Below are 27,342 nucleotides of genomic sequence, written 5' to 3'. Positions count from 1 at the left end.
GAAAAACACTGTTGTAAAGTATGCATGAGTCATAGTTTATTCTAATGTTTAACAACTCCTCGCAATTATACACCAGAAGAGAGTCGATGGTCCTCGTGAAAATAGTAAAAAACAAAATATTATACAATAAACTGAGCAGAGCTAAACGGCGAACCAGCCACCCCAGCGCCATCTTAACAGTCACATGGTGATAGTTTTTCATACATCGTCTTTCTTTTTTTACTAGCAGCTACTGGTGGAGCTCCTCATCTGACTGAGCTGGCGTCCTCCGGTTACATAAAGTTCACGTTTGATCATTTAATATAGTAAAATATTTGAAAAACATGAAGGACTCATCCTTTGAAACTGGTATGTTGACGTAAGACTCTGTGTTATTCAGTAGCCAATGAGCTTCTGGATGTGGGGATGTCCCGCCTCCCCTCCCCTTGACTGACGCGTCGCTGTTTTTACGTGTCGACAGGTTGTAGAATCAAAACCGCAAAAAATAAAAGCACGACTCAAAAAGACAATTTCAAAATAAAACTGCAACTCAAAAACAGGATTTCAGAATGGCGAGAAAACAAATGGGCAACTGAGAAATATGACTGTGCTTTGGGTTATAGCCTTTGGTTGCAAATTATAGGTTTTGGTTCTCAATTTATGCATTTTGATTCTCAGATTTGGGGTTTTGATGCGCGGTTTTACCGTTTTGATGCGCAATTCTTTAGGCGCTGAATTGACACCATAGATTAAGACCAAGACACGTGATGTGATTCCATCGTTACAACACGAGAAACAACCCAAACGGATAAACATGTAAGTAACATGTAACCTGGAAGAAGAAGATGATGATAATGACGACAGGATTCATGACTGAGTTTTGAATTTGTCTATTTTCCTTCGACAGACAAGGAAAAAAACGACATAAAGCCAAAGCACATATTATAAAATCATATTTGAATCATTAAAACATAATCATTTTATTCAAAACATACATGTTTCATTTCCTCAAATGTGATGCATTACACTGAAAAATTCCAAAATAAAAAAGGTAATTTATAACTATTATGGACGAGAAAACTAGATTTCTTCAGAGTTTGAAGCAAATTTTTTTTTATTTCGGTAAAAAAATAAAACCGAGCCCCTTTTAGTGTTGGTATTTTAAGCCCTTTGAAAGCCAACTTTCCGATCTGGCGTGATGGCGCGGCCGTCCTTTAGGTGGCGCCGGTCAGCTTGAGGGTCCAGGCCCACTGACAGGGCATCTGGCTGACGGACAGCGAGGGCAGAGCGACCAGCAGGCCGCTGGGCTTCATGGCCTGCCACTGCAGAACCCCGAAACCCAGGAGCTCCACCTGTTCCAGGAGACAAGAACCACACTGACGTGAACCCGAGGAGGAGGAGCTCAGGTGTGCTCCGCCTTACCTTCGTCACGCCCGCCACCGCCACAGGCTCCGTCAGAACCACGGAGCCTTTATCGGGCCACTGCAGTAAAACGGCGAAGACCGTCTTCTCCTGAGGCCGGTAGGTGTACCTGCAAAACAGAACCAGCGCTCGTCAGGATTTATGGCCTAATCTGGGATTACACTGTTTTTCAAAATAAGAGCAGAAAACAACAAACTGGGTTCATTGCTTTGGAAGCAGAAACAAATCAACAAAGAAGGAGAGATACATGAGTATGTTAATTAGGTGGGCGGAGTCATCTACAGTACAAGTGAATACACAATAATTTAATCAATCTAGGATCCAAAATCAATGCATAATTCCTCTTTATTTATTTTAATACTTATTTAATACTTTGTTAATGACAAACGCAGCTGGCTGGCTCAGTAGGAAATCAGCGTTCGATTCCCACCCAGGGGGCGCGATGAGCTTCATTCAGTGAGGGTCTTTGGGTAAGACCCTTCATGCTAATGCTTATGGGCCCGAGTCCGGGTCTCCCTGAACCGGTCCCCAGCCCGGATAAAGCAGGGTCGTGTCAGGAAGGGCATCCGGCGTGAAAATCTCTGCCAAACCGCCTGTGAGAATCAGTGAAAGCTGATTGGCTGTGGCGACCCCCGAAGGGAAATGCTGACAGGACGCTTTCATTAAAAGCATAGAAATGCATAACAACGCCTCATATTTGACTGAAGCAGACTCCACCCACACCGGACTCACCACAAGTGAGGCGTGACGCTGTCGTTCTGTGCTCGCCACGCCGTTGTGTTGTAGATGCCCTCGCCGTTCACCTTCAGCCACTGACCCATCTGCCTCAGGCGCTCCTCGAAGATCGGAGCGATCCTGCCATCGTGCGTGGGCCCGATGTTCATGAGCAGGTTCCCGCCACAGGACACGGTCTCCACCAGAGTCTGCCGCGGGCCACAAACAAATGCCGCTTACAGCCTGAAGCTGCAGAACGCCACTTTTGTTCACGTCTACTTTTCAGCAGTTTTCTTTAGATAAATAGTTTTTTAGTGTGTTTAACAAAAAAAGCAACTGTTGAGACAAAACAGATCTTGTTTTTACAAAGGAAACATTCCAGAAACTGGGATCCGATTGGCCGGTTGTGCTGGTGGTGGTTCCTGCCAGCAGATGGCGCTGAAGGCAGGTGACCGTCTTTCAAGGTGACTGACTTCAAAAGCATGAAAACCACCGCCTGGCGTCCAAATCAAACCTTAAAAACAACCAAAGCAGACAGAAAGGCGGGACCCTCACCCCCACCAGCTGCTCTGTGCTCAGGTAGTCCTTCAGAGCAGCGTTGCGCCGGTAGCCCCAGGACTTTGTGTCGATGGTCATGCAGTTCTCCCACTTGTGCTTCAGCAGGTGTCCGGGCTGGTAGCGGTCGGAGCAGGTGTAGTAGCCGCCGTGGGTGCAGATGGAGCCTTGGCCCCAGCGGTCGTTTGTCACCACCGTGTCTCGTACAGGACTGTCGGGAGTCAGTAGAGAGAGTGAGTGAGTGAGTGAGTGAGTGAGTGAGTGAGTGAGTGAGTGAGTGAGTGAGTGAGTGAGTGAGTGAGTGAGTGAGTGAGTGAGTGAGTGAGTGAGAGAGAGAGAGAGAACTTTATTTGTCCATTTGGGAGGTTCCCGCATGGAAATTGACATCTCCATCACATACAGCACTATTAGAAATAATCAGAAAAGTAAAAACAGTAAAGACAGTTTACATTTCTGCAAAACAGCATTTAAGAAAGTCAATCAAGGCCCTTTCCTTTCTGTCCCACTCCCCCCTCCTAAGTGGTGGTTAAAGAGTTTGATGGCCCGGGGGACAAAGGAGTTCCTCAGTCTATTAGTGCTGCACCTTGGGAGGAGCAGCCTCTTGCTGAAGGTGCTTCTCTGGCTACTGATGGTCGTGTGCAGAGGGTGGGTGGCATTGTCCAGGATACCCGATAGTTTTTTGAGTGTCCTTCTCTCTGCCACAGTAGCCAGAGGGTCCAGCCTTGTGCCAACCACAGAACCAGCCCGCCTGCAACAGTCTGATACACAGAATATCTGTACCCGGTCCCGTCTGACCCTCAAGTCCAGTCGGTTTGTCTGCTGTGATCGGTCCGGTCTGAACTCAGACACGGTTAAGTGAACCGTACCGAGGCCGGCTTACAGAGGTGCTCCAGATCATGCCACTAAAAGCTCAGGGACGTAGCCCCGCCCACCGTGTTAAAAACCAAACAGCTAACATCTCTAAAGACAGACACTGGTGGAAGATCTAAATGGCAGAGTACTGTGGTCTCTGGAGGATGCAGAACATCGTGCTCTGGTTCTGATTGTCTGGTGTGAGTAGACTCTCAGCTGCATCACCTGGACCTCACCTGTCGTTGTAGAGCCACGCCAAGAAGCCCGTGCTGTTCCAGTACTTGGCGGGAGCATCCCCGTCGCCGTCGGACCACAGCACCTCCGGTTTGTACTTCACCACCAGCTCGTAAAGCTCTGGCAGGGATTTGCTGGTGGGGAAGAAGTTGGTGGTGAAGAGGTTGGCGGCGTCCAGCTCAAAGAGCGGGTTGAACCACTCAAACAGAGAGTGGTACAGCCCCAAACGCATGTCGCCCTGAGCACGAACGGCGCTCGCAATCTCATCCACCAGGTCTCGTTTTGGCCCCACGTCCACGGCGTTCCAGTTCCAGGAGACTTTGGAGCCCCAGAGCGTGAAACCTGGGAAAGACAAACAAACCCTGCATGACAGGAACCGTCAGGACGGTCGGCGGCGCCTCCTTGACCTACCTTCATGGTGTTTGGTGGTCAGAACGATGTACTTTGCTCCTGAAGATGCTAAGATGTCCGTCCACTCTTTAGCATTGAAGAACTCGGCGGTAAAGGACGATGCAAAGTCTTGATACTTGAAGTCTGGAGGATAGTTCTTCTGCATGAAGTCCACATACGCCGGCTGCTTCTGTTTCTGCCAGTAGTACCTGCAGAACAAAAGCACCTTAGTTCCTGTGACTGAAGGAGTCACAACGATGCACGAACAAAAATGGTACGGTCCATTTTCGTGATGTCCCTGTGGCCATATGAGCCAGAACTGGAAGACGCACCTGCGCCCCTTTTAAGATGTAGCCCCTCCATGAACCCAGACAGCCCAAGAACTAACAGAACCCGAGTCGACGAGTCAAACCCCCCCCCCGTAGGGGTGACTCAGACTTAAAACAACCAATAATTATGCTTCAGAATAAAGAAGGAAAGTCTGGATACAAAATTCCCTCACCATTGCAGTTACGTCACAAATGAATTCTGACACCAAAGGAAAGTTTTAACCACTGCAAACCTGAATGTTCACCTGATCATAAGACTGAACTGGAAACACAACAATGTGGGCGGAGTCTACCGTCCTCCTGCAGGAAGTTCAGATCTTCCAGAGCTGCAGCATAACTGCCAGTGTGTGAAGGATCATATTCAGATTTAAAGTGGTTATAACCTCCTTTTAGCTAAAGAAGGCTAAATGATGCTGTTTTTATTTAGATTTCAATGGCAAAACTGTTGACTCACAGATAAAAATCATTGAGTCTTTTGGTTTCAAATGTTAGTTATAACAAAAATGTAGATAAAAACTTTAAATTGCCTTCCCTTTGGCTGAACAATATGATGTTTTACAACTATGATGCAATAAGATAGTTTTGCACTTTTTGCTATTTATTTTCAGTCATTCAATTCATCAGCATTATTTAGTTTCACTTCAGCTTTCTGATTTTTAAAAGCTCAATTTCAGTTTTTTTCAGCATATTTCACTGTATTTCCGACATCGTTTTTTGAGTATTTAATTTTGAAAATCTCCATCGTCTGTCCCGAAGCTTTTTAAGGCTCTGACCTGGTTTCTCTATCATGGTTTTCCTCCGGTGGGTCACCAGGTGGATCTTAGTTGGGGCCGAAGCCTCCCCGAACTACGCGAGAGCGGCTCTGCTCAGAACCGGAACCACTCACCAGAACCACTCGCTGCCGAAGCTGGGCACAGAGAAAACCCCCCAGTGGATGAAGATGCCGAACTTCGCCTGGTCGTACCAGCCCGGCAGCGGGCGGGAATCAATGGACTCCCAGGTGGGCTGGTACCTGCTGTAGGTCAACAGCGGCAGCAGCAGCAGCGCGAGGACAGCGGGAAAAGCGCCCATTCCGATGCGAACAGTGCAGAAAGTTCCGGCTTCCCCGTCATATGATGTGGAAGACAAACACCTGCTTCTGTCACATGACAAATAAAGGGGTGTTAAAAAAGTCAAAACAAAAAACTTCCTGAAACGAGACTGCTGAGATTCAACCAATCAAATCGAAGAAAAATTCGACCATTTACTAAACGTCACTAGTTACTATGCCACTGGAAAGTGATTTTGTTGCGCATGCGCAGTTTTCTTCTTCAGACAACGAACATTTGAAAAACGTAAAAAATACCAAAAACAACTTAAATGCATGTAAACTAAACTGATAAATACAAATATTATATTTTCTGTTTGTTTAAGCAACTGTTGACTCAATTTAGACAGTTATGAAACGAAAAGTTGCAGCCAGTAGAGGGCAGCAGAGAGCAGCGAAGCCGCTTGAACGCAGACGGGTCAAAGAAGAAGACAAACGTAAACATGCCGGGCTACGTCGACTGTCACTGTCACATTTCTGCAAGAGATTTCGATGAGGTAGGAGAGAAAATGCGTGATTTAAGTTAATAGTTTGCATTTTGAGAGGCATAAATGTTGTCCGTGTTCGGTTTAGGACATAGAAGAGGTCATCGAGAACGCGAAGAAGGTGAGAAAAGCGCTCAGACAGAGATTTGTTGTCTTGTGTTTGTTTGTGTGAATCTAACACAGCTCGTTCATTTCCGTGCAGGCGGGACTGTTGGCGGTGTTGGCCGTTGCTGAACACGTGGGAGAGTTTGATAAGATTATTGAGCTGTGTCAGAGGTGCAGAGACGTTGACAGGGTTGGGAATAAACGGTGCGCTCCGATAGTCCGCATTAATCCAGGTGTTTCCATCCCTGCAGGTTCCCAGGCTTTATCTTCCCGGCTTTAGGGGTCCATCCTGTTCAGGCAGTTTCTGCACAGCAGCAGAGAGGAGCTTCTATGCAGGTGAGTTCTGCTTTGACAGAGGAGTTCACCCCCAAAACCATCCGCTTCTTTACGGACACAAACCAGCCAAATAATGAAAACGACCACATCTGCTTCAGTTTTAAGCATCTCAGTTATGCGGCACAATATACCGCAGCTTTATGGTTATCGAGCTGTGCAATATGCATATCGCAAAAGTCGGTGAAATTGAGGTAAATGGTTACCTTAGATGTGGTGAAACAAAATTATGGCAGCTTGAAGTATTTAATGAATCAAATAAATGCATTTGATGAATGGGATGGACTTTTATGTTAGATTTTAACATCTTATGTAGACGAGGGTCATATTGTATATAATTTAGGTTATATTGACTCTTATTTAAATTTAACTGTCGCAGTGAAATGGAAATGCTGTTTTTGGTTATTTTGCTATTTTTTCATTCATCGCTAACATTGATCACAGATATTGCAAATGGCAGGTGTCCCTCATATCGTGCAGCCCTAGTGTCAGTCATGAAGCGGTTCTGAAGGGCTGAGGACGTCCATACATGACTGTGTGTTAAATCCACGTACATTTGAACAGAGGAGACCCTGAAACCCTCACAGCAGGCGTGAGTGTTGCTGCAGAAGGACGTCTTTGTTTTGCAGGATCTTGCTGCTGCGCTGCCCGTCATTGAGAACTACAAAGACCAGCTTGTTGCTATAGGAGAGGTGAAGTTTACATCAGAAACCACTGGTTTAAGATCCCAGCTTCTGTTCTGACACTTTAACGTCTCTGATGCAGGTGGGCTTGGATTTCACTCCCAGATTTGTCAGCGGTGAGAGCGATAAGGACGTTCAGAGGAAGGTCCTCGTTCAACAAGCTCAGCTGGCCAAGCGGCTGGATCTCCCTCTGTGAGTCCCAACGGAAAGCAGAAGACGTGTCCTGATGTTTGAGCTGAGGAACGTCTGTGTACCTGCTGAACTCACGGCAGCAGTGTGACAGCAGCACACCTGAGTTCTGCTGCAGCATCACTCTTCAACACGCTCTCACTCTGCCCTCTAGTGGTGGAAACGCACTCCTGAAATCCAGCTGGTTGAACTGCTGCTGTCAATCATTCTTGTAACTTTGCTTCTTCAGAGATTTTTGCTTTTTAAATCATCCCTCCATCTTCTTCCACTTTGCAGTTCACATCTTTTTCAGCCTCATTACACTTTATTTTCTGCTGTCTCAGCGGCTCTCATTTTACATGATGCAGAACAGATTTTCTGATGGTCTATGATGTAGAACGTGGTCATAAATGAGGAATTTCTTGCTCTCCATTTTTTTGGGAATCCTTTTTTTTACTTTACGTTTTTTTTTTTACTGTTTTACACGTTTTCAGCTGCTTTGGATGTAATTTAGCTTTCATCTGTTGCATCATCATATTTAGTTTATCAGGATTCAGCTTCTCTTTTTGACTTTCATGTTTAGCATTTTTTTCTCATTCCTTTTTTTTTTTTTTTACAAATATTTATGTGTTTGTTGGAAAACTTAACTTAAAATTTTTAAGAGTTGGGATCTTTTTTACACCGATAATTTGATTTCAGCTGTTTTACACCTATGCTTAAGGTGGCATAGGAAGATGTTTTCCATTTGAGATCCACCCGTCTGAACCACATGGATGTTAAAGTAATTCAAACGTGTCTGTAGCCAACTCCTCTTATCCTGAATCTCAGATAACGACGTCATCACATCACTTGTCACGTGATTTTTGGTGTGCTCTGTAGCACCCCTGCTGGCCACTGAAGGAATGTTCTGATTCCCATCCAAACATTTAAATAGGAACTTTTTAGAAATTCCCTTTTCATAAAGAGATTTGTTTCCTCTCGATGTTTTACGGTTTAACCAAATATAGTCTGCCTCCCTCCAGATTAGGGTGAAAGGTCAGAGTCTGCTCTGGGATTAGTGAAGGATTCAGGTCCAGTCCTGACTTTTCAGCGGAAAGGAGCTGTGTCTCCTTGAAACACTAGATTCTGGATTTCTGCTCCCTTTCTGAAAAAAACGCTGAAAGGAAAAGAAAGAAAAAGATCTCCTCCAGAATAAAAGCACCTTTTTGACACAGATACTTTGCAGAAATATTTGTGAAAACCAACATTACTATAAACAAATGATTCAGTTTCATTTTTATCTCATTTGTCTTCACTTTTTAAAGTCTTACTGTTGGTTTGAACTGAGTTCAAATTAGTGTGTTTCTAGAAACTCTTATTTTGTGGATGCTTTAGCTCTTCCTGTTGTCCCGGTTCCAGAGTAAAAGTTTCAGTTCATTTAAAGATTCCTGGTTTGTCACCAAAGTTCTTCTCAAACCAAGGAAGCTTCCGGTTCTGCAGAAACCGAGTTGTTTTGGAGAACCGACGTCTCTAAATGTTCATACTTTAACGTTGTTTTTATTGATGCACGTTTTTTCTCTTCTTTTTGTTAAAAGAAATGTTCACTCAAGATCTGCAGGAAGACCCACCATCCAGCTGCTGAAGGAGGAAGGTGTGCGGCCCTGTGGTAGAGTGTCCGCCCTGTGACCGGAGGGTCAGCAGGTCGTTCGCCTTTCATGACATCTGACGTTTAAAACTGCAGTTTCCTGTTCTGCCACTAGGGGTGGAAAAAGCGCTTCTTCACGCTTTCGATGGCAGACCTTCTGTGGCTATGGAGGGCGTGAAGGCCGGATTTTTCTTCTCCATCCCTCCGTCCATCGTACGGAGTGAGCAGGTAGATGTGAGCAGAGGTTCCTCCGGATTCAGTTCTTCAGGAACGTCTTCTGTGAAGTCCCGCTGCTCTGATGTTCGTGAACATTCATGGGATCACGGCACCAAACTTTAATGATTAAGGTTTGTTTTGTTTTTCTACCAAGAAGCAGAAACTGGTGAAACAGCTGCCGCTTGAAAACATCTGCCTGGAAACGGATTCTCCGGCTCTCGGTCCAGAAAAGCAGGTGAGGAAGATTTTTCAATGAAATTCAGTTGGAAAAAAGAAATTCTGCTGATTGGTGTTAAGACAGCTGAAAGAAGACGGGAGGAAGTCTGACCAAAATGATCTCTGGGTTGTTTGTCTTTTTAACTATTGATCAACAAACAAGTAATCGTGTTTATAATCAATCATTTAAAAGAAATCTCATGTGACCCTTGTTCTATCCTAGGCACTTTAATGTTGGGTCATCTAGACCCACTAGACAGAGCTCTGAACCTTTTTTCTTCAATGATTTGTGATCTTCACTGGTGTCCATGGATTACATGAAATCTTTCCACCTTTATCCACCTTTGTCATGGTAGGGAGAACACCTCAATGGAGGGGGGTGGGGGGGTGTCATCTAAGATAGCACAAGGGTTAAATGACTTTAAACTGACTGAAACAAAATTACTGCGGATCTGGATAATAAACCGATTCAGCAACAAAAAAAAAGATTACATTCAAACACGATTTCTGACAACAGGTCAGTGAGGGAAGATCCAGTCTGGCAGGTCCTGATCCAGGTTGGATCCACATCATCCACATGGATCCTAATCTGACTTTAATCCAATTTCAGGTCTGGTCAGGTGTCCTTTCCTCTGATGGTCCTCCTGGTTCTGCAGGTGTGAAAGCTCATCTGAGCACGGTTCTGGATTTGTCCCAAAGAAAAATAAATATAGAAAAATAAAAAATAAATCCAGTAAGATCTACAAATAAATCTAGAATAAATAAATCTGGAAAGAACAAATAAATCTAGTAAGATCTAAAATAAATCTAGAAAGATTATAAAAAAAAAAAGTCCAGAAAAATCAAAAGATAAATCTAGAAAAATAAAAAAACGGATAAATCAAGAAAGATCTAAAATAAATATTAAAGATAAAAAATAAATAAATCTAGAAAGATAAAAAAAAAATTAAATCTAGAAAGATAAAATAAATCTAGAAAAATCAAAAATAAATACAGAAAGATAAAAAAAAAGATATCTAAAAAAACCTACAAATAAATCTAGAAAGATCTAAAATAAATTTAGAAATATCTACAAATAAATCTAGAAAAATCAATCTGTGTTTTCGTGTCAGCTGGTTTGGTAAACGTTTTTCTGTTCGGTTATTTTGTTCTGTGACCTTTTGAAGTCCAGAAGGCGGTTGAAGCTTGGCTTCACAAACGTCGATCGTGTTTGTGTGAATGAAGTTTTTTGCTTGTTTCCAGTGGAGTGAAGGTCAGAGTCTCTGTCGTTTCTCAGCTCGATTCTGTTCCTCTTCTTGGTTTTCATTCCTCGTCTTTTCTCGTTTCAGGTCAGAAACGAGCCCAGAAACATCAGAATCTCTGCCGAGTATGTCAGTCAAGTCAAAGGCGTGTCGCTGCAGAAGGTCATGGAGGTCACTACTCAAAACGCGCTGCGGCTCTTCCCCAAGATGAAGCCCGCCCTCGCACGCTGACCTCCCGTGTTTTTGATCTGTTCTCATTAAAAACACCAGATTGGTGCTGATTGAACTCAAACAGGAAGTGAGTGTTTTCATGTGACGGCTTCTGTAAAGATCAGATGTGAGTCCTGAAGACGATCGTTAGAACACAGGAATCCACATACATGACTGGAGCTGCTCTCACACCGGACACGACTTTGTACGTCTGGCGCCGCTCTTTTGACGTCCCTCAAACGCCTGTCCAAATATGTACTTGACACCCCAGACGCCTGTGGGAGGAGCTACCACCAGATGCTTTGGTGTTATGTTGTTATTTAAAAGTTGTTAGGACCCTGTAAGAATGCTGTAAAAGAATCAATAAACTATTTTTTAATTCTGGCAGAGGAAACATCATTAAGTTCAGATGTCTTCGTTTGGTCTAACGTTCAGATTTTGGAGGTTAAAATGTTTATCAGGGTTGTCAGACCATTTCTTGGGGGTATTCCAGAAGGCCCGTTTAAACTAGCCTGACTTTAAGCCTGAACTCTGGCTGAAATCCGCCTGAACTTGATTACTCTGAGTATTTTGGATCCAACAGACCGGATATGAGTTGGCATAATTACGCTGGACTTGCTAACCCTGGGTTAATGCTCGTGCACAGCAGGTACATAAAGACATTCTCAATGGATCGCCGATTTAAGGAGTCGCCATGGAAACCCGTGGAGAACAAAAGAGAGCGCTATACTTCAGTGAGACGGAGTCTGAGATTTTAATGATGGCGTATGAAGATTATACGTCCATCAAAAAAGTAACACGGCTGCATCATCAAAAGAAAGAGTTTCTGCTTGGAGAAAAATAACGGACAAAGTAAAACGCACGAGTTTCTATCTCATTTCTATTTTCATTGTGATGCATATATATATATATATATATATATATATATATATATATATATATATAAACTTATAACTTATCCAATTTTGCTAACTTAAATGAAATACTTCTATTACATATAAATTTTTTCAACGTAATTTCTTACGTCTAAAAAACTCAATAATTGTTTATACAACTCAAATTTACATATTTATCTAACTAAATGTCATATTACTCCAATTCAATTAATATTTTTTCCATTGTAACCCTTGTGCTATCCTAGGCACTTTACCATTGGGAGGTGGGTCATCTAGACCCACTAGACAGTGCTCTGAACCTTTTTTCTTCAATGATTTGTGATCTTCACTGGTGTCCATGGATTACAGGAAATCTTTCCACCTTTATCCACCTTTGTCATGGTAGGGAGAACACATCAATGGAAGGGGGGGGGGGGGGTCATCTAAGATAGCACAAGGGTTAATTAATTATAATTCTTGAACTCTCATATGTCTAAGTTTGAGCCGGCGGATATGCTCATTTGTATAACAATAAAAAAAAACGAAACAATATGCGCTCAGTGCATTCATTCACTTAGGAATTTTCCAACATTGTCATTACAGTAAAGTGTGGTAGAAGTGCTAACTAAACTCATCTTCCTCTCCCTCCCTCTCACTCATGGTGCAGAAACAATTAAACATAGGACAAAATAACTCAACAAAACACAGTAAAACAGCTAAACAACTAAACACATTTGGTCAAAAAGCCACACTTAAACCCAAATCCGTCCAGACAGGCAAAGGGAATGGTATCCCAGAATCCCTTGCGGTGCCGATCTAACAGCAGCACCAAAGTTACACCTACTTATTTGAATTAATTTGAATAAAAGTAAAATAAATGTCTTAAACTACGTGTTATTTTTAAGATGACTTAACAAAAAAAAAGATTTATCTTAACTGAAGCAAATAATTAAGTTAGATCAAAGTATAAAGTTTCTCTTTCCAACATCCATATGTGGTCTTATCACCCTCTCATGGTGGAAAAAGTATTATCTGAGCTTCTTCATCCACTAAATCATCTTCAAATGGACACGCCATGCTGCTTCACCTCTCTGAAAACAAACTAACCTTCAACTAAACCAGCTCCAGACCAGGTTATGTTCAGAGCATGAGTTGCTATGGCAACTTGACATACCCTGAAACATACCTCCATTTCTGGAACCGAAAGCTGAGGTTATCAACTTCCTTAGCCTCAAACTTACCGTGGGAGCTAGCAGAACCTGCTTCCTGGAACACCCCCCAGCTGCAGCTCCTGCTGTTTACAAACCACATGAACCACCACGTGACTGAGGAAAATGGGCGGGAAGTTCGTGAACGCATCATGCGCCGTTCACGGACCGCCCTGACCGGACACGTCAGCGGTCACGCGCAGACTGCGTGCTGGACTGCTTGACAGACTGGGCTCGTGTCGAACCGAGTTAACGGAGGTCAACCCCGGGAGGACTGGCGGCTGCCCACCCGCCCCCACCAGGTTCTGTTCCGGGTGCGCGCGCATAATGCTCGCTCCCCCGCGCGCTCCGTGAGGACTAGTTGGGTGTAGTTTTGGTGAGTTGGAGTCCCCCGGGGAGGGGGGGGGGGGTAGTTAGTCGGTGATAACAAGGCTTGTGCCGCGCGCGCCATCAAAAGCATGGGAACATTAACGGCTGCCGCTCTCCCCCCGCAGACGCCGCCATGTCCCGCACAGGTCTGGAGCTGCTCAGGCGGACGGCCAGCGGAGTCCGGAGCGCCGGGAGCCCGCATGCAGGCTGCGGGTCCGCGCGGGTGAGCACGTGGCGGAGGTTCTGGAGCTCTTTGTTCCTCCTAAGGGAATCAGTACGCGCGCGCGCCCCGGCTCTCTCTCAGAACCGGCAGGGAATCTGGTTTCTGGAGGTGTTATTGGGTTTGACCCGCTTTACATACCACTGCTAATGATGAAGATCTTCAGACTCTTTACGGTCCTTTGAGCCCCCCCCCCCTATGGGGGCCCACGCTTTTTTGTTTGGGTGCCCTGACCCCAGTGACCCGGCAGGCTCATGATTACCGCTCTTTGACCTTGAAGCCCTCAGTGTTTGCAGCAAGCAGGGAGGTGGGATTAACAGCAGAAGCTTCTGTGCCGCAGATTAAACCCAGATTATTCCGGAACCCTAAACGCGTCTTCTGACTGCTGTCCCTTCAGGCTGTGAGGCGTTCAGGAACGTCTGGGTTTATGTCCTTTTACTTGTTTGGTTGTTTCCTCTCCTTGCATCGTCCTGAGGTGCTACACAGTAGCTGCTGCATCGTTTACAGGGTTTAGTTCTTTTCTCTCCGTTGGCCTTCAGGCCCGCAGCATGATAGCACCACCGCCGTGTTGGATTCAATTTAAGAGTTTGGAATCAGTCAAACTGCATTTCTAGTAAATACTTAACTTGTGTGAAGCAGCTCTTTGTTGGCGGCGTTTAGCCCGAAGCGTCTTTAGCTTCTTTCCTCGTGGTCTCGCCGCCATCCGGGTTTATCCAGAACCGCCTCCAGACACGCCGGCGCCGGCTAAACTGGGTTTGACCTCTCATGTCAGATCACTTCACTTAAAGTCTAGTTTGTTGTGTTTCGTCCCAGACGACCCTTTGGTTGATGTTTTCAATATTTCTGGTGCCGATCCGTCTCTCCTGTCCGGTTCTGAAGCAGTTCTGTTGAATTTTCTCCCCGCAGGAACAGACGGAACCTCGAGTCCATTGCTTTCACAGATACTCCACAATGTCTTCCAGTCCCTGCTTCCCTGCGGGTTCTGGACGGTCCGGTACCGGGCCGTTTCTCAGGACTTGGACCGGTGAGCTCCTCCACGGACCCGGCCGGCGTCTGAACCAAGGCGGCTCCACGGTGGGCCGGCTGACGCCAGAGGACCTCGAGAAAGCCCGGAAGAAAGCCGAAGTCAAGAAATATAAACAAGTGGTACCTCCCTCCTTTTCATAGAGCGCCGGCGTCCGGGCGCGGGCCCCTACCTGGCCCCCCCTCAGCAGGAAGTGAGCGTGCTTCATCCTGTTTCTGTTGCAGCTCAGTGAGAGCGCCCGGGAGAGGAGGGTCCCCGTCACTCGGATCGGACGGCTGGTCAACTTCGGGGGTAACGTGGATTTTCCTCGCAGTGTTCCTCATGTTGCAGCTGTGGGGGTGGGGGGCCCCCGCCTGCACGTCACGGTTCAAACATGCATGTGGGATTGTGGGATTTTTTTCTCTGCACGTCTGATTCCGTTCCCTGAGGTCCCCAGGTTTCAGGTGCAGCCGCGTCACCACAGGAACACCTTGACTGTATCGATGTATCGATGTTTTGCAGATGTTATTGTCTCGCCTTACATGCGGTTACCATGGAAACTGCTCAAGAGCAAGCCGATAGCAAAAAAAAAAAGCGTTCACTGAAGGGCAGAAAAGCTCACGACCTTTGACCTTATCTTAAACAATCCGGTTTCTTTCGTCGTCGCCGACATTCATATTTGACTCACTAAGAACTTTAGTCACTCAGAGTCGGACTGAGAAGAATTTCTCTGTGGAGATTCCTCCGTTTCCAGGCTCAGAGCAGCAAAGGCTCATGGGAAAACCTGCTCTGAGGCGCTGCAGCCGCTGAAATGCAGAACTGAAACCTCCGTTTCCCCGAGCTGTGAGCGCCACTCCTCCATGACGGAGGAGGCGGAGTCTGGCCTCGTCTGCTGAGTCAGCAGCTTTTCAGACGCGTTCCTCTGAGCGTCTCCGGGGAAAAACCGCTCTGCCGCCGTCCGAACTCACCGTGATCCACGTTTGCTTCATAACCAGCAGAACTTGAGCTCTGCTCCTTGCAGGTCTGGCGTTCGGACTCGGCATCGGAGCGATCGCAGAGGCCGCCAAAAAGAGCTTCAAGATCAAACAAGAAGGTGAGGAACGCCAGCCGTGGCTTTGTGACGATCAATAAAGTTTTGTTGAACAACTTCTGACATGAATATTCAGAAAGTCTGGTTTGAGCATCTCAGCGTGAAGCAAACATCCAGATTTTTCGGAGGCGCCTCTGAACGCCTCTCTGTGCTTTCAGGTCCCAGACAGGCCGTCCTGGATTCGAACCCGTTCCTCTCTGAAGCCAACGCTCAGAGGATCGTTCGCACGCTCTGCAAAGTTCGAGGAGCGGCTCTCAAACTTGGACAGATGCTCAGCATTCAGGGTGAGGAAGGCGGCGCCGTCAGAGGGCGGGTCGACCTGTGACAGCTGCTGGGGGGGTGGGGGGTGTCTGGATGATCAAAGCACTGCAGCTACAGATGGCTTTGAACACGTCTGGTTTGTTCCTTGTGTGGCCACGCCCCCTCTGTGAGGTCACAGAGTCTGAAGGCTGCTTTTCAGTCTTTTCTGTTTTCATTCATTGAAGGAACTCTGATCAGAAAAGATCCCAAACAGATCCTGTAGTGGATCTGAATCTGAACCAGAGTCCGTTTGGTTCTGTTCTCATGGCTCAGTGAGCGGTCCGCTTAGGTCAGAACACCAATCAAAGGACTCTGGATTTGGGCCAGAGAGGGGGGGTGGGGGGGTGGCTGCTCTCAGGCCCGGATCCTGATCCAGCCCGGATGGTACAGACTGGCAGCTGTGGTTCTGTCAGAACCATCAACTGGATCAGAGAACAAGTAACCCCATTGAAAATGGTTTATTCCAGCTCCAACCAAATGAAGTCAGTTCAGTCTCCATATTGGAGCCAGACGCCATCAGTGAGCAGTGATTGGTCCCAGTCGGTCTGAGTCATCGTTTCCATGGCAACAACTGTCACCAATCCAGACCGAGCTTGTTGGAAGGCCATCCACCCCACCACCACTTGAAACCGGCTCCACAAAATCTGTCAATCAAATGTTTTGTTGAACCATGGGGGCCAGCAGGCTCCTCCTACTTTACTGAGGCGTCTGATTGGTCAGTTTATTATCAGGAAGATGTTAAATAAAGGAATCAGATCCAGAACGGTTCGTCTGACGCTGTTTATTCTCTGTAGACGTCTGTGGGAGTTTCGCTTCTTGGAGTCACTTCCTGTTTTGGACGCCAGGGGGCGGGGCTACTAAACGTTGATTATTTTGTTTTCCCTCTCTCCTCAGATGAGGCCTTCATCAACCCTCAGCTGGCTAAGATCTTCGACCGCGTCCGGCAGAGCGCCGACTTCATGCCAACCAAGCAGATGATGGTGAGGAAGGGGGCGGGGACATGACCGGCGCCTCAGACGCCTCACCGTCTCCTGGCTCCTCCTGCAGAAAGTCATCAGCGGCGATCTGGGCCCAAACTGGAGGGAGGAGCTGGAGTTCTTTGAGGAGAGGCCGTTTGCGGCGGCGTCCATCGGTCAGGTGCACCTGGGCCGGCTGAAGGACGGCAGAGAGGTGGCCATGAAGATTCAGGTGAGTCGAGGAGGAAGCGTGGAGGTCAAATGTGACGCAGGTCGGGCGTCTGATGAGAAGCTCCTCCCCCTTTCAGTATCCCGGCATCGCGAAGAGCATCGAAAGTGACGTGCGGAACATCATGACGGCTCTGAGCTTAAGCCACGCCCTCCCTGAAGGTGACCTTCTCCCAGCGGGATAACACGGCGCTCCGCCTTTGCTCCCCTCACCCCCTCCGTCCTTCCTGCAGGTCTGTTCCCGGAGCATCTGGTCGGGGTCATGAGTCGGGAGCTCGCTCTGGAGTGCGATTACCTTCGGGAGGCGCAGTGCGCCCGCAACTTCAAGTAGGTCTCTACTCACGTAAAATGACCTCCTGACCTCCTCCAGAGTCCAACCTCCAGGTTTTTAGAGCCGCTCCTGATGGGAAACTGGATCGTCACCGTTCCAAAGATCAGCCTCCAAAGCCGTCCTGCTGTTCGGCTTCTCAACCTTTGCTGTGGACGTTTTTTCACTCAAAGTGATGCAATTACAACTTAATGACAAGTTTCCAAATAAAAGTTTAAATAAAAACTACTGCTTTTTAAATTGTCAGGACTTTTCAGTTCCACAATTTCAATGAAAAGGCATCTTACTAGTTAATATTGAAAGATGACATTTCAGCTCCATGACAATCCGTCGCCTCAACATTTCTGTGTCATAATTCTAAGGAATGCGTTTTCATGTGCATGGGGGGGGGGGTCCAAATTCAATCTAAAAGCAACCCGTCAGACTCATCAGGGCAGGGCCTGACAGTGACAGCCCGGTTTGTCCTCGGAGCCGGAGGACGGCGTAAAAACGTGCATAGCGGCGTGCAGATGCGAGAGAACGGAAGGGTTTACGAGTTTTAGGGCCAGAAAAAATTCTGAAAGATCATTTATTTTTTGTTCCACATTTACAGGAATAAAAGTCAAGAGTAACCCTTGTACTATTTAATGGGGTCCAGATGACCCCCCCCTCACATTGACGTGTTCTCCTACCATGACAAAGGTGGATAAAGCTGGAAAGATGTCATGTAATCCATGGACACCAGTGAAGATCACAAATCATTGAAGAAAAAAGGTTCAGAGCACTGTCTAGTGGGTCTAGATGACCCAACTCCAATGGTAAAGTGTCTAGGGTTACGCGGCTACACCAAAAATGTCTGTATGTCGGATCTTAGCTTGAAGATGAAAGATGTGGAGCATTTTGTGAAGCTTTATTTCCAGATAAATTCTGAACCTTCTGGTGACTCTAAATCAGATTCCTAGTAGTCGTCTTTCTGGGGTTCGTGTCGGTACAGCGGGGTGTCATCTGCAAAATAAGGAGCTCAGAGACTCGTTTGGGTGTAGAGGACCAATGCAAAACCCATAAGTCCATTTGTCTCATGACGTCATGAACCTGTCACGTTCCATACGCCCCCCCCCCCCCCCCCTCCAGATGAAACGTCTAATTTCAACCACAGAGATGAAAATAGTCTGTTACAGTCTCTTTAAAACGCTAAACATTTGTTTAATCATTACTTTCTTCAGTCCTGGGGGAGGCGGGGTCAGCGGTCGCTGGCTCCGCCCTCAGAGCAGCAGGATTCTGATTGGACGGTATGTGTTTCAGGCAGCTGCTGAAGGACCACCCCTTCTTCTGCGTGCCCGACGTGATCGAGGAGCTGAGCGGCAGACACGTCCTCACCACCACGCTGGTGCCCGGCTTCCCGCTGGACAAAGCCACGGACCTGTCCCAGGGTCTCAGGAACGAGGTGCGGCGCCGGACGGCCCGCCGCCACCACCGCGGACCGCAGGAGCTCACGGCTGCCGTGTCTTTCAGATCTGTGAGCAGATCCTGGTCCTGTGCCTGAGGGAGCTGTTTGAGTTCAGATACATGCAGACCGACCCAAACTGGTCCAACTTCTTCTTCGACCCCCAAACCCACCGGGTCGGTGAGACTCAGAACCGGCGACTGTCCTGGGAGTTCTGCGCCTGACCTTTCCCGCCCTTCTGCCTCCAGGTCGCTCTGCTGGACTTCGGAGCCACGCGGGGATTTGACCAGAGCTTCACCGACGCCTACATCGAGGTGGGAGTTAGTGCCTTAGTGCCTTTGAGCTCTGATAGAAGAAACAGACACGTGTCAAACCAATAAAGTAACTCCGTAGAGATCCCATGGAAGGAGATCCACTGGGATCCGTTTTTAGAGGATCTTCGTCGTTTCTTCACTCAGCCGTCTCCATCCATCCAGCTCTCTGACACGTTAACACTTTTAGGATTTTTACGTCTTCTCAGGATTCGGTTGTTCAGTTTCTGCTCTGGCTCCTCTTGTAACCCTTGTTCTATCATAGGCACTTTAACATTGGGTCATCTAGACCCACTAGACAGAGCTCTGAACCTTTTTTCTTCAATGATTTGTGATCTTCACTGGTGTCCATGGATTACATGAAATCTTTCCACCTTTATCCACTTTTGTCATGGTAGGGAGAACACCTCAATGGAAGGGGGGGGGTATAGCACAAGGGTTAAAGGTTTTTTATTCAACAATAGAAGCGTTTTAATCGTCAGTAAAGGTTGGTCCTCCTCGTCTTTGTTGTTTCTTGGAACATGAAGACATTTTTCCCAGAGTGCAGTTCAGCATCGTTTCCCTCCTCAGGTCATCAAAGCAGCAGCCGACCAGGACAGAGAAGGAGTTCTGCTGCGGTCCAGAGCCATGAAGTTCCTCACTGGATACGAGTCGAAGGTGAGCAGGACCTTTCACCGCTCATCAGTATCTGCGTTTACGCGGACAAAAGTCATCAGAATGAAAAAACACGCCGCTCAGAATGCTCCGCCCCCATCAGACTCATCAGATCAGCGTTTATCTCTGATGGAGACAGACGGTTCTGCTGACGGTTGATCCCATTGTGGCTCACTGCTGCTCTGGTTTAGGTCGTGCGTAGACGGTGTGGCGCTCCAGGACCGGTCGCCCGCTCCACACTAGGGACCGGCTTTGGGACGGTGTGCGAGCTAACGGAGGCGCCTTTTCAAAGCAAATGCCGCTTTGCTCAGTCTGAGAAACCGTGGAAACAGAATAAAGGCGGATGTGATTCCCACATATTTATCACGGCATTGACCCCATGGATAAAAAAAAAGAGCAGACAAGAACACAATAACAATAAAATCAGGTTTCTGTGCTGCAGCTCGTTTGTTTACCACAGAAGTCAATATTTCTTCTTCTGTGGTCGTTTCCGGTGTTTAAGACAGTCAATGATTTATTCTGACTAGCGTGTGGAAACGTTGGTTTAAGCGGATCAAGTTTTTCTGGATCTATGTACGCAGTTCCATTGTAATCCGATCACAGATATTTTGCACATAGAACCGCAGCTACTTAGAGGACGGCGTCCTGAATCTGAGGCGGCGTCCTCAGTCACTGCTTCTCTGTTTTCCGGGAGCAGAAGATCCTCTTCTCTCCACAGGAGATCTCAGGTTTTTGTCTTAAACTCTGAGATAACCAATCAGAAAAGGAGAAAGACGGGAGGAGTTTAGTTCACCCTAACCCGTGTCTCTGTATGAGGACTTACCGGGTGTTGAAGCCACGCCCACATCCTGGTGTAGATGGCGTTTTGAAAGCCGTTTGCTGGATTTCTGGACGTCTTTGCTGGTCGTTCATGGTGAAGGTTTTCCTGGGGGGGTGTGGTTGTGTGGGAGGGGTGATGTGACGTGTCCGCCTGCTCCTGTCGTCCCCGCGGTGAAGTCCATGGAGGACGCGCACGTGGACGCCGTGATGATCCTGGGCGAGGCCTTCTCCTCCGAGGAACCCTTCGACTTCGGGGAGCAGAGCACCACGGAGCGCATCCACAGGCTGATCCCGGTGATGCTGAAGGAGCGCCTCACCCCCCCTCCGGAAGAGACCTACTCCCTGCACCGGAAGATGGGGGGCTCCTTCCTCATCTGCTCCAAGCTGAAGGCCAGAATCTCCTGCAAGAAGATGTTCCAGGACGCGTACGGCCGCTACTGGGGGGACAGGCGGCCGGGACGGCGGCCGTGAGGACGCCACCCTTCTGGACGGTTTATTGTACTGGGACTGTTCCAATGAATTAATAATGGGGGGGGGGGAAATAATTGATTGTGTTCGTTCTAACTTTTTGTTCTGTGACAACAGAAGAACCTCAGAACCAGCAGGCGCCTTCAGGGTCGCCAGCCGTCCAACCATGACAGTAAACTGGACTCGCAGGAGTCTGTCGCCATCCCATAATAATCAGGGATCTTTAAGATGGGGAAACCTGCACAGGAAGCTCTTCCTGCTCCGCAGAAGCTGGTTCCTCCTGCAGACTTTGGTTTGAGGATCAGGAAGACATGATGGAGACGCGGAACTTTAAACGCCTCCTCATTGTGGGCGGAGCTAACGTTAACCGTAACCGAAGGGGGGGGGGCGGAGCATACCTACTTCTTAAAGGTTCTTTCAGAAGAAATATGGAAATGTTACTTTGAACAAAATATTTAAACCAAATCCAGACGTTTCATGTCATGGTTGCTTCTATTTACATCTTTATAAACTGTTATTTGAAATAAAATTGTTCTTTTTTCAAACCGTTTGTGGGGAAATTCTTGTGAAACTGAATCTATTTCATTGAGATTTGAGGCCTTCAGGAGGACCCGGCGCCCCCGTCAATCATCTGGGAGTCTGTCGCCATGGCAACAAGAAGCTGGTCCTCCGTGTGGTCCTACCCACAGGCAGTGGCGGTTTTTGATATGGGCGATGTGGGCGGTCGCCCAGGGCGGCACTTCATAGGGGGCGGCATTTGCCGTGGCTGAGGCGTTACACATAATGTGCTACACACTATATTCAAAGAGGAAGTTTAGAGCTTTTAATTTGAAGTTGCTTCAGCAGCCGACACTTAATGTTTTTATATTAACACATCAGACTGTTAAAAATGTCTTCTTCCTATTTGCTCTTCACACTTATGGTGCAAAAAAAAAAAAAAAGAATACCTCAGAGTGAAACAACGTAAAACAGGCACATGAAAAGGAATTAGGCAGAACATCCGTGCTCAACCCAATTTCGAAAAAATCAGGCAATGGAGATTATTTCCCACAATTCTTTGCTCCAACACAGCAGACCCGATGCGCACGTGACCGCCGCCCTCTGCTGCAAGACGCTTGCGGCCACACCTCTTTGCGGTAGTCTTTGGAACATTAGTAAAAAAACTCGAGAGGGGAGCGCAACTCGCCGGTGGCTAGGTGAATCACACTAACGGGTGATTGGGAGTCTTTTTCTATCTGACAATCAACTCTGAGCCGCAGCTGCGCAGCATGTTCATATTTGTATAATTTTGACAGAATATTGGGGGGGGGGGGGGGCGCGTTGGTGGGGTTACTCGCCCAGGGAGTAAGTTAGTGTAGAACCGCCACTGCCCACAGGACATCTCAGTCTTCCAGCTCTCATCCATGTCCTGAACACGAACCGCATAAGAGAACTGGACTGGGTGGCTCCGCCCCCATGGCGTCCCAAACCGGAAGTGGCTCCAAGAAGCCAAAATCCCACCGACGTCTCTAGAGACACAAAACAGCTGTTATTCTGTTGGTCAGAGGAAGCGTTCTGGACCCGATACCTTTATTTAACAAAGGATTTTTGTTTTTTTCTTTATATTTCTGCAGTTTAAATCAAACTCTTCAGATGACTTCAGTAAAAGTAGGCGGAGCCTGTTTGCCCCCACTCAAAACGTTGAATCACTTGAGCTTTGAAAAAGGAAACATTTTCCGACACAAGCTTCGATGTTTCAACGTAAAATTCATTTACGGTTGAAGGAAACTTTATTTTTATTTAAACTTTTTCATAATCGACACTTTTGTTGGTTTTTTTCAGTCTGAAGCGGAAACAAACGGCGTCTTCGGGTCGGCGTCCAGCGGCTGCTGTCTGACGGTTCGCTTTGAATTCTGGGAAATGACGTCGTGTTGGGGCAGTTTGGGTCTCGATGCGCGTCTCCGCTCAGGTGTGGGGGTTAAGAGGCGCATTAAAACATGAGCCATGGGGGGGTCCCCACCCGTCAGGAGAGACGGCAGCGAAACAGATGAGAAGAAGAAAAAGACGCCGACCGGCCGCCGCCTGCGTCCGGCTCTGCGCTGAAGGTGGATGGAGAGTAGCCCCGCCCCTTTTCAAGCATGGAGAACCATGTAGGGGTGGGGGGCACATCCTCACACCCGTCGACCTAAAACAGAGCGGACTCGCTCAGACGCTGCAGGAGCAGCCGCCGCCTGCAGGGGGCAGCACTCCATCCCTAAAGGAGCCTCAGGTTAAAACCAAAGCAGTTCTTTCAACTCAGAACTTCTTATAAATAATCTTCTGTTGGGGGGGGCGGGGATCCGCTCAGTTCAGATTTATGGGGAGCTCCGCCCCGTATCTGCGGAGGAACTTGCTATGGTTGTGGTCCACGGACCACAGGGGGGGCAGGTGGCGGGGCTGCATGCTGCTCAGGAAGTGCTGCCTCCAGCGGCGCTCCAGCTCCATCAGGCCCCGGAGGCCCCGCTGGGCGTGGGCGCGCACCACCTTCAGGCCGTGAGGAACGTAGGCCTCGTTCAGGATCCTGTAGGAAGAGAACACAACCCACTTCCTGTTTTTACACAAATAAAAGCTTTTAACAAATCAAAGATTCTATGAATCAAGGTTTGACTCTTGGTTTAATTTCCCCATCGTGGATAAATAAAGTCTCATCTACTAAATGCTTCCTAATCCCATAATAACCCAGAAATCCTTCAGGGCTTTTATTCTGAAAGTTCTTGGGAGAATCAACCGTTAACAGAGGAGATCTTCATGAAAACCTGAACCTGAAGGAAACGTTCCGTCAGACCTCGGCTGCTGTGAAAGTGAAGGTTCTGGTCCAAACCTGGTTTCCAGACCGGCGGCCTCCTGCAGCGCCTCCTCCGTCAGCTCCTCCCCCTCCTCCTCCATGTTCAGGAACTTCCTGATCAGCAGCTGTAGCTCCTCCTTCCGCTGCTCCGGCAGTCCGTCTCCGCTGCTTAGCAGAGCGCGAGCCGCCGAGCGCACGCGCCGCCGGTCCGAGTCCTCAAACACGCGGACGCCCTCCTCGCAGCCCTGGGGGGCAGAGAACTCCTCGGCCAGCATCTGCTTCAGGACGCCGTCGTGCACGTTGGAGGCGGCGTGGCAGCTGGTGCAGAGCAGCAGGATGTCGTGGGAGTTGTGGTCCTTCAGCTCGGTGGGGAAGTGCCGCCGGTACTCGTGCGGAACGATGTTCTTCCTGCGGGATCGGGTTCTGGTTAGAGCAGGCAGGAGGCGCGGCGGAGGAGGCGCGGCGGAGGAGGCACCGACCTGATGTAGGAGTCGGCCTTTCCGCAGACGACGCAGAGGTTCTCCTTTTCGGTCAGGTAGTAGTCGTGCTGCGACTCCGGACGGCCCGACGGCTCGAACAGCAGCCTCACGATGAAGGGATCCTCACTCTGAAGGACTGAAGGTTCGGACATCAGAGGGCGGTGGCGGGGAAACGTTGGGAAAGGCGTTCTGGCAGGTGTGCAGTTTACCCCCGATTCCTTTGTTCAGGTACCACCGGGCCTTCTTCTTGTCGCAGGTGCACAGCGGCTGCCCGTCAGGGGCGTACAGGAAGCAGTTGTCGTACAGAGGAGACTTCCTGTTGGGAGGAGGGAGCAGAGAGTTAGCCCCTCCCACAAACTGACCTGCATTTCATGCTGCATTCCCCGCCTCCCTCACCTGGCCGAGTAGTCGGCGCCCAGCGGTTTCCTCCGGTTCCTCCGAGGGTCTGGGACTCGCTGATCTCCAGACTCTGGACTCTCGTAAACCGTCGGCTTCTTGGTCCTCCTTCTCTTCTCCCCCCCCCCAGCGCCGTCCTCCCCGTCTCCTCTGGCTCGGAACGGGACGTCCAGCAGACCCTGGCAGCGGGACGCCAGCTCTGAGAAGGGGGCGGGACCAGGCCGGAGGCCGAGGAGGTGGAGGAAGAGCGCCACGGCGACCTGAGCGTCTCTGGCAGCGTAGGTCACCTGCACAGGAGTCGGGGGGAGCGGTGAGCTAAAAGGTCAGGAGGGCATTCATGAAGCTTTGAGGGGCGGGGCAAGCTGAGACCTGCAGCTGCACAGGTGAGGGCTGCCCAGGTACCTTTGAGCAAACCTTCCTGGATCCCTCTGCTAAACCTAAACGGCGTCTCTGCAGCTCTTTTCAGAATTCACTGAGAACTTTAAGGGCAGAGGGCTCCAGGTTGGTAGACACACCTGTGCAGGTAGGTGTGTGTGTGTGAGATCATAACCTGATTGAGCGTCAGCTGATCCGCCTCCCAGTCGCTGCAGCGCAGCTCCGGAGATTTATCCAGAGAGAAGTTCAGCAGATCTGCAGCCAGCGACTTCAGGCTCAGGCCGTTGTCCGCAGCCGTTCTCCTGGAGACACGAGGACGCCGTTAGAAAAGCGCCATCTCCCGGGACAAACCGAGGAAGACGAGCGCAGCACCTCTGCCTCATTGCCAGGTAGCGCAGGTCGACCGTGCAGGACAGCACCAGGCCGTGGTCGCGCGTCAGCCGCTTCCCGTCCTCGTAGCACCCCACGCCGACCTTCAGGACCTTCGGGTCTTTCAGGAGCTCCACGAAGCTGAGCGGGAACGCCCGCTGTCCGTTCCGGAACACCAGCAGCCGCACCAGAGCGCAAAGACCGGAGTACGTGGACATCTGCAGCAGCGACACCTCCGAGGCCCGCCCCTTTACCGACACCTGCGGCACAAACCAGCAGCCGGGTCAGAGCCCTGGAAGGAAACCGACACCGAGGCTTTTACCGCTGCAAACGCCAGGCCGTTTCGGTCACGCCGCGGTTCTTTACCCATTCACAGTCCAGCCCCAGCACGGGGAGGACGGACAGCTCCTCCTGCACCCGGGGCCACAGCTGCCGCCATTCCTCCTCACTGCTCACCAGCACCGGCTTCAGCTGCTCGCACGGCGGCATCTGGGCAGCAGGGGGCGCTTCAGAGGGCTGAGCATCCACGGCCCTCCCATCCTTCTCTGTGGAGGGCAGATGGACATCTAAGAGCCCCTCCTCATCGGGGTGGGGGCCCTCAGCAGGATCGGCCACCTCCTGGTCGGGAGGCAGCTTCTTCCTCTTGGTGCCGTATGCTCGCCACATGAGCAGCCCCCCAATGGCCGCCCCGAGAATGGTGGTTATGACGGCGGTCAGAGGCCCTCGGTACGACATGTTGACCTGCAGGGAAGCTGAAACAGGAAGAAGGTTCAGGACCGAAGCGGGAACTCGGTGAGAGCTGCGCATCCTCACCGTCAGCGGCGTCTGGATGGGCTCCGCCTCTGCAGCCTCCAGCTCTGCATCTCTGCCTGGAGAAAACCTGCGTTAGATCCCAGATCCACCAAACCCCAACAGTCACACTTCCACCCAACAAGAGATCCTGTCTCTCCTGAACGCAGCAGTTTGATCCTTCCAGATTCCTGACCGGATCCAACAGGTCCTTCCTCAGATCCTTAGATCTTGTGCTCCAGATTTTATTGCAGAAACGCTAAAAGCCACTTTTCCTGTTTTCTGTGAAACAGACGTATTTCGGGTTCTGAAGTGGGTCGCAGTTTTAGGAAAACAGAGGCTGGTGATTCATTTTTACAGACTGTTCCTGAACACAACAAACCTTGAATGAAAACCCGTTAATCCCAGATGTTTGTCATCGAAAGAATAATCTGGTTTTATGGAATAATCTCGACAACAACAAACTAACGATCATAAACTACGTTTTTCTTGGCTTGTGCAGATGACAGAACGCAGGCGCTTTGTTTTCCATTCAGACATTGATGTAAAACTGTTACTTTAAGGATTATTGTGTGTTTTTTTAGGTTGTTCAAAAATTGGTTTTATATTTAAATATATATATTTAAAAAGTCGAGGGTTAAATTCCGAGTTAACTCCTTCACCCAACCCCCCCAAACAACTGATCATCCACGCCGCAGGTGGGAAAGAAAAGTGTCCAGGTGAGCTCATGCTAGCCCGGAAGTTAGCCGGTGAACCCGCGAACCCAGAGTCGGTTTCTGCGGCGTGAGTCCCGCGCGGGGGCAACACACCCGAGGCCGCGTGACCTGACGCACGGTCCTACCTTCACGTTTCAGGTCGACACTCCGGTGCTTTGACGCACAGGTGCGCGCCTCCGCGGCAGAGCTGCATTTATATGGAGCGAGCGGCAGCGGCTCCTGCGCAGCGCCGCCTGCTGGTCGGAGGGGCGCATTACAGTCTGCGCACAGCACTCGCTGTTAAAACACAAATATACCTAAACATGACCTGATTATGTTTG

At 48.8% G+C, this 27,342-nt stretch overlaps 4 protein-coding genes across 6 annotated transcripts; 2 read left to right on the top strand and 2 right to left on the bottom strand.

The window, feature by feature from the left end:
• Window positions 1-853: 853 nt before the first annotated feature.
• Window positions 854-5,672, bottom strand: fuca2 (alpha-L-fucosidase 2). Its single transcript, XM_004082061.3, has 7 exons — window positions 5,362-5,672; window positions 4,168-4,355; window positions 3,759-4,098; window positions 2,671-2,881; window positions 2,134-2,324; window positions 1,402-1,510; window positions 854-1,331 (listed from the first exon to the last, which is right to left on the bottom strand). Exons 1-7 carry the CDS (start codon window positions 5,544-5,546, stop codon window positions 1,194-1,196), a joined length of 1,362 nt encoding a protein of 453 aa, XP_004082109.1. The 5' UTR covers window positions 5,547-5,672; the 3' UTR covers window positions 854-1,193.
• Window positions 5,673-5,782: 110 nt separating this feature from the next.
• tatdn3 (TatD DNase domain containing 3) lies at window positions 5,783-11,227 on the top strand. Of its 2 annotated transcripts, none has more exons than XM_004082059.3 (10): window positions 5,783-6,059; window positions 6,136-6,168; window positions 6,250-6,323; window positions 6,404-6,488; window positions 7,115-7,177; window positions 7,251-7,360; window positions 8,911-8,966; window positions 9,076-9,188; window positions 9,334-9,411; window positions 10,721-11,227. In XM_004082059.3, the coding sequence occupies exons 1-10, from the start codon at window positions 6,006-6,008 to the stop codon at window positions 10,862-10,864; spliced, it is 810 nt and encodes a 269-aa protein (XP_004082107.1). In that variant the 5' UTR covers window positions 5,783-6,005; the 3' UTR covers window positions 10,865-11,227. The 2 variants fall into 2 exon arrangements, with proteins under 2 accessions (XP_004082107.1, XP_011488333.1); XM_011490031.2 differs by having other exon boundaries at window positions 9,331-9,411.
• Window positions 11,228-13,068: 1,841 nt separating this feature from the next.
• On the top strand, window positions 13,069-21,640 carry LOC101175460 (atypical kinase COQ8A, mitochondrial). Of its 2 annotated transcripts, none has more exons than XM_023951662.1 (15): window positions 13,069-13,302; window positions 13,421-13,518; window positions 14,422-14,661; window positions 14,764-14,830; window positions 15,540-15,611; window positions 15,767-15,892; window positions 16,803-16,888; window positions 16,956-17,096; window positions 17,173-17,254; window positions 17,326-17,419; window positions 18,702-18,843; window positions 18,912-19,019; window positions 19,092-19,157; window positions 19,725-19,811; window positions 20,805-21,640. In XM_023951662.1, the coding sequence occupies exons 2-15, from the start codon at window positions 13,429-13,431 to the stop codon at window positions 21,096-21,098; spliced, it is 1,695 nt and encodes a 564-aa protein (XP_023807430.1). In that variant the 5' UTR covers window positions 13,069-13,302; window positions 13,421-13,428; the 3' UTR covers window positions 21,099-21,640. The 2 variants fall into 2 exon arrangements, with proteins under 2 accessions (XP_023807430.1, XP_023807429.1); XM_023951661.1 differs by lacking the exon at window positions 20,805-21,640 and adding an exon at window positions 20,000-20,798.
• A 1,181-nt stretch (window positions 21,641-22,821) lies between these two features.
• exd2 (exonuclease 3'-5' domain containing 2) lies at window positions 22,822-27,254 on the bottom strand. The gene is made up of 10 exons (XM_004085492.4): window positions 27,148-27,254; window positions 26,331-26,386; window positions 25,884-26,269; window positions 25,521-25,777; window positions 25,324-25,450; window positions 24,774-25,060; window positions 24,587-24,693; window positions 24,378-24,513; window positions 23,935-24,306; window positions 22,822-23,634 (listed from the first exon to the last, which is right to left on the bottom strand). The coding sequence occupies exons 3-10, from the start codon at window positions 26,250-26,252 to the stop codon at window positions 23,418-23,420; spliced, it is 1,872 nt and encodes a 623-aa protein (XP_004085540.1). The 5' UTR covers window positions 26,253-26,269; window positions 26,331-26,386; window positions 27,148-27,254; the 3' UTR covers window positions 22,822-23,417.
• Between the last annotated feature and the right edge of the window lie 88 nt (window positions 27,255-27,342).

Source organism: Oryzias latipes, chromosome 22, assembly GCF_002234675.1.
Source record: "Oryzias latipes chromosome 22, ASM223467v1".
Lineage (NCBI taxonomy): Eukaryota > Metazoa > Chordata > Actinopteri > Beloniformes > Adrianichthyidae > Oryzias > Oryzias latipes.
Note: the sequence above shows the minus strand (reverse complement) of the source record. Positions and strands in the feature narration are given on the sequence as shown.